We start from the raw sequence: 10,904 nt of genomic DNA on the forward strand, positions 1-10,904 counted from the left end.
CATTGCTACATGTCTAAGTTTGTCTGTGTCTCTGTCTTTCAGCCGTCTGTATGTGCTGCAGGGAGGTCTTGCTCAGCAGCAGTGGAGAGTCCCAGAGCTGCTTCACAGGTTACTACAGTACCTCGAGCCCAAGCTCACTCAGGTCTACAAGAACGTACGCGAACGCATCGGCAGGTATGTGCTTGAACATAAAAAAACACATCAACATTATACATGTTCACGTTTAGACTTTTCAGAGCAAATTTTATATTAAAACCCTCCGTATTATAGCAACACATTTAGATCCACTCATTGTCTCTCTCTTCTATCTCTCAGTGTGCTCACCTACATCTTCATGATCGATGTGAACCTGCCACACACTCAGCCCACCACGTCCCCGCGCATCGGAGAGTTCACGGAGCGTGTGCTGGCCAGACTCAAGCCTTTAACCGAGGGCGAGGAGGAGATCCAAAACCACATAGTGGAGGGAAACATGGAGGGAGATCAAGATGAGAGGACGCAGGCCATCAGATTACTCAAAACTGGTGTGTATTTTGTATACCTTTCTTTTTGTGTTTGAACAAGTGTGCAGAAGTGCCTTGTGGTCCAGGGCTATTTGGGGTAACAGTGTTTTCTGTTCGTTTTAGTGTTGAAGTGGTTGATTACCAGCACTGGACACTCCTTCTCTTCTGCTGTCCCGGAACAGCTGCGTCTCCTCCCTCTCCTCTTCAAAGTGAGTTCCAGTTTTGTCTGTAATTTAGTTCACTGTCTGCAAGTCTTGTGTGTTTAAGCCTGTCTCTCACTCTCTCTCTCTAGATTGCTCCTGTGGAGAATGACGACAGCTATGATGAGATGAAGAGAGACGCTAAGACATGTCTGTCTCTCATGTCCCAGGGGCTGCTGTACTCAGAACAGATCCCACAAGTCCTCAGTGCCCTTGAAGAGGTGACTGTCAGTGCCCATAAGGCACACACATTCAGCACATACAGTATGAGTCATGTGTGAATGTGAGGGTTTAATGTGTGATTTGACCAGCAGTTGGCACTGTTTGTTACAGATCTCAAGGAGCAGCTCGTGGCACGCACGCTACACCGTTCTCACCTACCTGCAGGTTATGGTCTTCTACAATCTTTTCACTTTCCTCAGTGATGCCCAGGCTGTCGGTGACGTGAGAGCTCTGGTGCTACACCTGCTACAGGATGAACAACTAGAGGTGTGTGAATAAATTTGCACACTGATATACGCACATACATTACACTATTTCTGAGGTCTAGTTGCAACTTTGGCTCCTTGTTTCTGGTGGGATATAGTCAATTTCCTAAGCCTATTATGAGAGCACAAACTTGCTACAAACTACAATCTTATAAATCAATGGGTGAACTTATTCAACAGGACGTTATCTACGACAGCTAATCAGCCGAGAATTAGAATAAAAGCACTTCGCAAGTGAAGAAATGCACAACAATTTCTCATTCAGCAAACTTGGCAGGCTTTCATGTCAAGATCTGGCTGCTGATAAATCAAGTGTCATTGTAATTAGCATAAAGAGAGATTAAGCTTTTTTTGGCATTTCTTTTCTTTTTCTTTTTGTTTATCTTATATAGTGTATTAATCAGCTGTGAGATTAATCGTTAAAAGATCATGATCTCGATTCAAATACCCATGCGATATTCTTCCTAAAAGCCAACGATTTGGCTGTTTCTATTAAACCTTTGACAAGTACGATCACAGTGAACATTCAAATCTGTGTTCTCGCTGCCGCTGACCCAGACAGAGATGTTGTCATGTAGAGGAATGAAATAGAAATAATGATACTGTGTGGTTGTGAAGCTGTTACAATAATTCAGGTTATCACAGAAGCACTGGGATAAAAGCTTATAGTTCGGATATAAACACTGATGTCTACGGAAGCGATCAAAATAGAGTAAATCAGCTTTTGAAAGTAACTTGACGCTTTAAATAAAGATTGTATTAATTACATCGTTTCACCAGTAAGTGGCGACAAGTGACTGTTAAATGTCATTGAATTATTCATTCAAGAGATTCGTTCAAAAAGTCTGATTCATCCAGTAAATGAGTGAGTCATTGAATCATTCATTTAAACCGATTTTTTTTTTAATGAATTTAAATGAATAAAAAAAAAGATTAAATAGACTGCAGCAATTAGCATTTTGTCAGAACCTGTAGTAAAATACATGTTATTTTGTTTAGCTGTCTATTCAGAATTGTGATCTCTATTTTAAACAAAAAAAAATCGTGATTCTCAATTTATCCAGAATTGTGCAGCTCTAACACAAATATTATGACATGCACTGCAAATGTTTATTAAATAAGTATACATATATTAATTTGTTTATTATTATAATTTAATTTTTATTATTTTTAATTTACTGTGTTGACCTTTTTAAAATGTCCTTAAAAGTCTTATGATACAATTAACCGTTCAAAGGTTCGGTGTTGGTTAGATTTGTTTGAGTACATTAATTTGATTTTTTACAAAAAATTATATTTGAAATGAATGCTTACATTTTTATTTCAGGATATTTTGATGAATAAAGTTTAAAAGATATCAAATTTTCCACAAAATATTAAGAAGCACAACATTTTATATAATTAAAAAATTCTGATAATATTCAGAAATGTTTCTTGCGCACCAACTCAGCATATTAGAATGATTTCTGAAGGATTGTGTGACACTGAAGACTGGACTAATGATGCTGGAAATTCCGCTTTGATCACAGGAATTAATTGCATTTTAGAATATATTCAAATAGAAAACATTTTTATTGTAAAATATTTACTTTTCACAGTATAACAATTTTTTTTATCAAATAAATCCAGTCTTTGTTGAGACTTCTTTCAAGAACATTTTACCGACCCCAAATCTTTGAACAGTAGTGTGCATTTGAGGACATTTTAGAAATATTTGGTCCTCATAATACATAACATAAATGCACATGCCACAACTAACAAGTGTCTTCAGAGCTCTGTCTTTTCATACTGATTTCACCCTTAGATGTTCACACCTTTTCACTCAACTCCAGTGAATTAATCCTGATCACTGTATAAGATTATATATCTTTAGTATATCTATATTTGAAGTCTTTCTGTTCTGTTCATCCTTCTGTTCATGAATGTGATTGAGTATAATCACAGAGGTTAAATGTGTCGGAAGCCAATTACGTAAACCGCTGTGGTGAAAGTGTCTCTTTCACCATGCTTTCTTTGCAGTGATGTAGCGCACTCTTGTTTTCCTTTATTCTCTCTCTCTCATGCTCTCTCTATCCGTCTTACTGTTACCATAGCAACTCCCAGCTGCAGCAGTATTCTGTTTCCATGGTGATATATGTTAAAATTTCCAGAGAGGAGTGTACGGCAAACGGAGAGAAGTGGGCGAAAAGATTAGGGTTATGAGTGGAAGGAAACTACACCCTTTAATACAGCAAATTAAATCACATGACTTTTGATTCAATGTTGCATATGACCCTCTGTCTGCTGCTGTAATACATTACAATTAGTGACAGCCAATCAGAACGTCACAGTGACTGGATCTCAAGGTTAAGGATCAAAGCATAGGGTCAAGATCACAAGATTTTAGGACTTCAAAACAATAGCTGTGGATTCTTTGTCAGAGCAAATGCTTGTCATAAACACACACACAGAATGTTATTGCTGAGTCAGCTTTTTATGGGTGTCTGTGTAGGGATTTTTTTTGCCTAATTATTGCTTCCTTGAGACCGGTTGGTTGACTAGCTGTTTAGCACATCCCTGGTAATAAGCTCTAAATTTGCTTCTTCACCCATTTCACCCTGACTGGAACATTGTGTTTTGTTCTGTGATGCCGTTTGCACCGATTTGCCTTGTTACATTTAAGTTCCACCGCTTCTGTTCTTCAGGCCCTGTGTATTTTCTTTATTTAAAGAAAGGTTCTTCTGACACAAAAAGACCCCATCTGTCCCTGCTCTGCACCTCCCACGCTTTAGATAACTGAAAGGAAAAAACTGTCTAAATCTTTGGTCTTCTGTAATCATTTTTGCTCTCTCTTCATGTTTTTAGGTGAGGGAGATGGCGGCCACCACTCTGAGTGGATTACTGCAGTGTAATTTTCTCAGCATTGATGAACCTATGCAGGCCCATTTTGAGTCCCTGAGCAAGACCCGTCTGCCCAAGCGTAGGAGGAGAGAGCTGGGCTCCGTGGTGGACACAATCCCTTCTGCTGGTAATGAGCACACAAGTACACTAGCGTTCAAACTTTTGGGGTTTTTGAAAGAAGTCTCTTATGCTCAACTAGGCTGCATTTATTTAATCACAAATACAGTAATACTGTGAAATATTATTATGCAATATGCAATAATATTATTGCAAATTAAAACAAATATTTTCTATTTGAATATATTTTAAAATGTAATTTATTCCTGTGATCAAAGCTGAATTTCTAGCATCATTACTCCAGTCTTCAGTGTCACATGATCCTTCAGAAATAATTCTAATATGCTGATTTGCTGCTCAAGATATAATAATTATTATTATTAACATTATTATTATTATTATTATTATTCATGTTGAAAACAGTTGTGCTGCTTAATATTTTTGTGGAAATGGTGATAATTTATTTACTGACAGTAAAGACATTTATAATTTTACAAAAGATTTCCGTTTTAAATAATTGCTGTTATTTTGCTAATTGCTTTCTGTTCATCAGTGTAATGTATCCTTGCTGAATAAAACTATTAATTTATTTTAAAAAATATATAAAAAAACGTCCTGACCCCAAACTTTTGAACTGTTGTGTCTATAAGACCTTATGTAGCCCCGCCCCCTTCAGCGCTGAGCTCGTTGTCTTTTGTCTTCCGGTCTGTATTTTCACAGCGATCTTGCGTATTATCTCTGGTATTATGAATGAACGGCTCGTTTAAAATCTTCCCGGTCTACTGACATTTGTTAAGTCATCTGCTTTAAACATTACAATCCTCATGATAACTTTCGTTAACTTTACAATAAGTAAATCCACTTCACCAGCTAATTACTCCTCGACCGCAATGCCATAGAAATATACAGAGCGACCGCAAAAACGGAAGTTCAAAGACAATATTCTAAAGATGGCTGCGCGCTTGTTTCTCTGGCGCATAAAGTCTAAACTAAGGATGCACAATATACTGATGTCATATCGGTTATCTGACGATTTTAGAGATTTTTGATTTATCAGTACCATTCAGTATGCAGTGTATAGTCCACTTTAGATATTCAATTGTGCATGCTCATTTCTCCTATTTTTACATTTAAATTACCATTGCTGCCATAGATCAAAGTTAATATTTTAACACCGTTTGCAAATCTTAAAATGAATATCCTTTACCATACTGTACATTGATTTGATGCCCAAATTTACTTGTAGCAATTTCAAACAATTCTAGTTTTTTTATGTTGCATAGATTAGTTAATATTGAGCAGAAGTTTAATACTGTATAATAAATACAGTATTTTATTATGTAAATAGAGAGATAGAAAAAAATCTTAGATTCAATTAGTGATCTAGAAATTACATATGGAAAAAAGACTATATGCTCATTTTGGTGAGACTGTATACTGATTTTATATTTGGGGTGAATAAAATTTTCCTAAATTCACCCTAGATATATTTATATACAGTACCTTATGATAAATGATTGGACCTAAATCTTAAATTTTTTCTGTGTGTTTAGACCTGGTGCGGCGACATGCAGGTGTATTAGGTCTGAGTGCCTGCATCCTGTCCAGCCCGTATGATGTGCCCACCTGGATGCCCCAGATCCTCATGGACCTGAGTGCCCACCTCACTGACACACAGCCTATAGAGGTACAGCTCCCGCTCTCTTTTACTTGTGCGTTAGATGTTGAGAAAGGGACGGTTGGATGATCAGCTGATTGCAGTCTGCAGGGGTCCAGGCGTTGACTGACAAAGATGAAATGTTTAAGCATTTCTGGAAGTTGAACATGAATCATGCAACTGCATTTTTATGCGCTCAAGGAAATGTATGGATGCCGGAGGTAGACCAGAAACTGCGAGACTACTTACAAGATCTTTAACAGATTTATTGCTGTCTCTCTAGATGACTGTGAAGAAAACACTGTCGGATTTCCGTCGCACTCATCATGATAACTGGCAGGAACACAAGCAGAAGTTCACAGATGACCAGCTGCTGGTGCTCACAGATCTGCTAGTCTCCCCCTGTTACTACGCTTAGGTCTGTTATATACACACTCACACAGGCTCTCTTCCAAAACCTAGTGAGCTTCTTTGCCGCCTGCCAGTATATACAGTGCCTTTTAAGGCAGCATCCTAACTGAAACGAAGCCTCTTAAATGATTTGGAACAATCTACATACTGTAGGCAACTCTGTGCATTATACACATAGCTATCATTAATACTCATTCAATAAGATTTTACACTATACCTACTGGAGCACACACAAATATTGGGTAAAACAGTTGTTTATTATTTAGGTTAAACAACTTTTTATAGATTCTTTTCAATATTAAACTCTAGAATGAATTTGACTCCATAAAATACTGACTACGCAAGCATCTAACTCTGTTTTGGAACATACTTCGTTCACATACATGCATGTTCAGATATATTTCACCTTCACACCCTTCTTATGATACTTTCTACTCTGTTTTTCAGAATGATGGCACTCTCTGGTGAAGGGGAAGTGTTTCTTACACTTGTCTTGAGGGAAAGGCTACAAGAAAAAGGCTGCTTGAAACCTACATTTTTGTTTGCCCTTAATGTCTGGGATTGTTTTTAAAGACACAATTTATGTAGCAATAGTTGCAATCATCTAGTATAAGACAATTAGAATATTTTACTAAACTATTTTTATTTAATTTTTTTAATACACTTAATATTTAAGGAGAACCTATTGCAGGTATCGCTGACCTGCATCTATAATGTTCTTGTACAGTTCGCTTGTGTGAGTGCAGTATGGATTGTTAAAGCAGTTTTCTGCACTGCTTTGCATTGCGTTTTTATTGTAATACTAGCATTTTAACATTTTTGCAGTAGTCCATTTGAAATGTGTACACATGTAATGTTTGGTAAATGTTACATATGTGTATAAAATAGTACCATATTTTGAAGTAGCACTACATTTCCCCCCCGGCCTCATACAGACATATTGCATTTTGAACAGTTATGTAAGCCTACATAAATGGAGTAAGAATATCATCACAATGGATGCTGTTACAAAATACTAGGTCTGTTTAAACCATGAGATTTTGAAATTCATGCATCTTTTTGTCTATTCATATTTTTGCAGTCAACAAATGTTTATTTATTAATTTATTCGATTGAGACTTTGACTGTTTTGTCAGTTGGCTCAACCTTTGCATTTAGCGTTTGCAGTTTGTCATTTTTTGCATTAACATATCCTGAAATCAGAAGCTTTTTAAAGGTACTGTCTGCAAATCCTGAGGCAGTGTTGAGAAATGCAACACATGCAAATTACCAAGTGTTTGTTTACAGCTGATGAACCTGTCAGTATAGCAACAATTGCAGACTATATTTAATACAATGGTATGTTGATAAGCTTGTGTCATAGGTATAATTATGCTGTCAAAATCATGTCCAAAGCCAATATAGAGTTCAACTTTGGTTGGTAAACTAGAAGACAGTAATGCTGTAATGCTATGCCAATGCTTGATTGATTGGTTACCTGTTGTTGATGTTGTTTTCTTGATATCTTTTACAAATATTTGAATAAAGACAGGAGATGTTTGTAATAAAGTGTGACAAAGTATGCAGATACAATCTTTTTTGTGCTTTTCCCGTGTTAATGCTGAGAACAATTTTGACTAATCAAAGGACTGATCATTATAATCCAATTTAATCAACAATAAGAATAAGACAGACGTGTCTATAAATAAAAGCTTAATATAATGGAGTCATGTTTATGATAAAATATCATTAAAACATAACATTATATAAACGTTAAATAGATAATTTAATCGCAAACAAAATTAGGCTCTTTGTGCTTCCTGAGTGAGCATCCTGTTCTCGCGGGCACGCGCTTGCTGTCCATTCAAGGGCTTCAATATGTTTCCAGTGAGGCGCGCCCACTCTCCTTCTGCGCATTAAATTCACTCTGTTTTTTCATTCTCATCTTATGCTGTGATACTCTTTCTCCACCTAGGATGCTTGTATCGTTCATGTACTTTGGAGATTCATACAAATGTGGAAAACGCGGCGTCGTAAAAATGGCACACATAGGGAATCCATGGTAAGGAATTCATCATTTTTCGGCAAGTGGAGCAAGAAAGCCGCATGATTATTATGTGCGACCTTGTGTTTGAACGGTGTATTTGGTATTATACATTTATAGAACGTTTGTTTTAATGGCGCATGACGATTATTTATTTATTTATGTGTATGTTCTTTCAAAGATGGGGGCTTGATGCATTTTTGACACGATTTTATAGGCGCTGCACATTCACCTGCAGTAATACTCTTAACAGAGGATAATAAAAGCTTTCAGATACTATGTAGATTGTTGCAAGCATGTATTCATCTTAATCGATGGATTTGTATGACGGGAGCGCGCACAGATGAGATCGGGTACAATAGTCATCGTGATTATAGAAAATCCAAATAATGTTTGCATCAAGTGATGATAAATATATCACATAGATTAAAACGAATCCCTCGAATGGATAAAAAGCCACTAGGCCATTGACATTTTTATGTTCATTTACTGAGTTACAATTAGGCCTACCTTATTCTTACTCAATGCTTCATATTGTCTATTACTAATCAATATTTCCTCATCCCTTGTGTCCTTGCAGCAATCCAAAGGGTCTGTCATGAACTAACTGCACAATGGGAGTATTAGCTCGCTCTTGTGTGACCTAAAGGCAAGATGGGCAACACTCTGAGGCTGTGACCACTTTGCATCCCTATGTGTACCATGAACAGCACAGCCTGGCCTTTAGACCTGGCTGAGTTTGTGAAACCTCGGGGCTTCAACAGCTCCCAGAGCCAGTCTGCTTCTGCGAGCGGCTGGGCTTTGATCCACACGGCTACCCTCGCCTCCTGCTCCTTCTTGTTGGTCCTCATATTTTGTCTCGGTTCTTATGGCAACTTGGTAGTCTTCTTGTCCTTCTTCGACCCTGCGTTCCGCAAGTTCCGCACCAACTTTGACTTCATGATCCTCAACCTGTCCTTCTGCGACCTGTTCATTTGCTGTGTCACTGCGCCCATGTTTGCACTGGTGCTCTTTCTGGATGCTGGAGATGCTAACGGCGGAGTTTCCAAGGGCTTCTGCTTTGCTTTCCACCTCACCAGCTCAGGCTTCATCATTATGTCCCTAGAGACGGTGGCTGTGATCGCCCTGCATCGGCTCCGCATGGTCCTGGGTCAGCAGCCCAACCGTACAGCCTCGTTCCCCTGTACTTTGGCCCTCACGGCAATCTTATGGACCACCAGTTTCACACTGGCGGCGTTGGTCACCTTGCGAGCGTATCCCAGGAGCTCCGGGCCTTGCCTGCCTCACTTTGGTCTTACTGGCAACAAGGCCAAGTTAGTATTGTATGTATACATTGCAGACTTTGCTTTCTGTGTTGGAGTGGTGTCGATTTCCTACCTTATGATCGCTCAGGCTTTGAGGAAGAATGCACAGGTACGGAAGTGTCCCATCATCACGGTTGACGCGACGCGTCCGCCTGCTTCTCATCCACCTCTCATCGCAGCTGGTTTTGAGGGTATGCAGTGCACAGTGCAAGTGCCCTCGCTGTACCGCAACCAGACGTACAACAAGCTCCAGCATGTCCAGACGCACCCCTTCACCAGGAGGACCAACCAGCCCCTCGTGCCCGGGGCCGCCACTGGAGCAACCTGCTGCCAGCTCGTCTCCACCGTCAACTTGGCTACGGCCAAAGATTCGAAGGCTGTGGTGACATGCGTGGTGATCGTCATCTCCGTGCTGTTGTGCTGTCTACCACTAGGGATCTCCTTGGCGCAAGATATGGTGTCGCCGGAGAGCAGCTTCGTCCACTACCAGTTCGAGCTCTGCGGATTTGCCCTCATTTTCCTGAAGTCTGGAATCAACCCGTTCGTGTACTCGCGCAACAGTGCTGGTCTGCGCCGCCGTGTGCTCTGCTGCCTCCAGTGGGTGACCTTGGGCTTCCTGTGCTGCAAGCACAAGACACGCCTGCACGCTATGGGCAAGGGAAGTCTGGAAGTCAACCGCAACAAGTCCTCGCACCACGAGACCAACTCGGCGTACATGCTCTCGCCGAAGCCCCTGAGGAAACTGGTTGACCAGGCTTGTGGACCCAGTCACTCCCGGGACAGCATGCCTAGCCCCTGTGCCACCGCTGGACGCAAGCCCCGACCCCCGAGCACATCTACGCCCATCAACACTCGCATAGAGCCCTATTACAGTATCTATAACAGCAGTCCGTCAGCAGCACCGAGCTCCCCCAACAGCCTGCAGCCGGTCAACTCTCAAACCACAGCCTTTGCCAAAAGCTACGTGGCTATGCACTACCACACCCACCAGGAGGCGCTGCAGGACTTTGACAGCACGTCGGCTCATCAGATCCCCATCCCATCGGTGTGAGCTGTGGAACGTCATACTGCTTGCTCAGCATCCAAAGGGGAGCATTTATAGTGTTTGCTTGTGGTTTGCTAGTGGTGTTTTGCTCAAGAGACAATGTGCATCTAGTATCCAATAAAAAGAAAATGGGACTTTTACAACTAGTTGTCGCTTTCCCCAAATTTGTTGTTGTTTTCTGGACTAAAGGATGTTCTATTTTTACATTGACATGGCATTTTCATGTAATAGTCTTCGCTCAGATAATGTATTTGTGAAACATCCTACATTTTATATATGAACTTATTAAATGTTTTGCAAGTGTATCTTGACACCCTCTTTATCTTTTAAAAACAG

General features: G+C 39.8%; 2 protein-coding genes across 3 annotated transcripts in view; both read left to right on the forward strand.

The window, feature by feature from the left end:
* Nucleotides 1–7,757, forward strand: part of psme4a (proteasome activator subunit 4a) — a 28,669-nt gene extending 20,912 nt beyond the window's left edge. For both annotated transcript variants that reach the window (XM_084391629.1, XM_084391630.1), the window contains 9 exons: nt 43–174; nt 316–524; nt 627–712; nt 796–924; nt 1,037–1,192; nt 4,036–4,198; nt 5,682–5,815; nt 6,069–6,203; nt 6,644–7,757. In XM_084391629.1, coding sequence (XP_084247755.1) covers nt 43–174; nt 316–524; nt 627–712; nt 796–924; nt 1,037–1,192; nt 4,036–4,198; nt 5,682–5,815; nt 6,069–6,203 — 1,144 coding nt within the window. In that variant the 3' untranslated portion in view covers nt 6,644–7,757. The remainder of the gene's footprint in view (nt 1–42; nt 175–315; nt 525–626; nt 713–795; nt 925–1,036; nt 1,193–4,035; nt 4,199–5,681; nt 5,816–6,068; nt 6,204–6,643) is intronic.
* Nucleotides 7,758–7,969: 212 nt separating this feature from the next.
* On the forward strand, nt 7,970–10,872 carry gpr75 (G protein-coupled receptor 75). Its single transcript, XM_084391731.1, has 3 exons — nt 7,970–8,062; nt 8,151–8,237; nt 8,800–10,872. The coding sequence occupies exon 3, from the start codon at nt 8,913–8,915 to the stop codon at nt 10,572–10,574; it is 1,662 nt and encodes a 553-aa protein (XP_084247857.1). The 5' UTR covers nt 7,970–8,062; nt 8,151–8,237; nt 8,800–8,912; the 3' UTR covers nt 10,575–10,872.
* Nucleotides 10,873–10,904: the final 32 nt, after the last annotated feature.

This window comes from Rutilus rutilus (assembly GCF_951802725.1).
Source record: "Rutilus rutilus genome assembly, chromosome: 20".
Classification (NCBI taxonomy): Eukaryota; Metazoa; Chordata; class Actinopteri; order Cypriniformes; family Leuciscidae; genus Rutilus; species Rutilus rutilus.

Excerpts from the sequence above, each read along its gene's own strand:
- gpr75 (XM_084391731.1), top strand. The coding sequence starts at position 8,913 with ATGTGTACCATGAACAGCACAGCCTGGCCTTTAGACCTGGCTGAGTTT.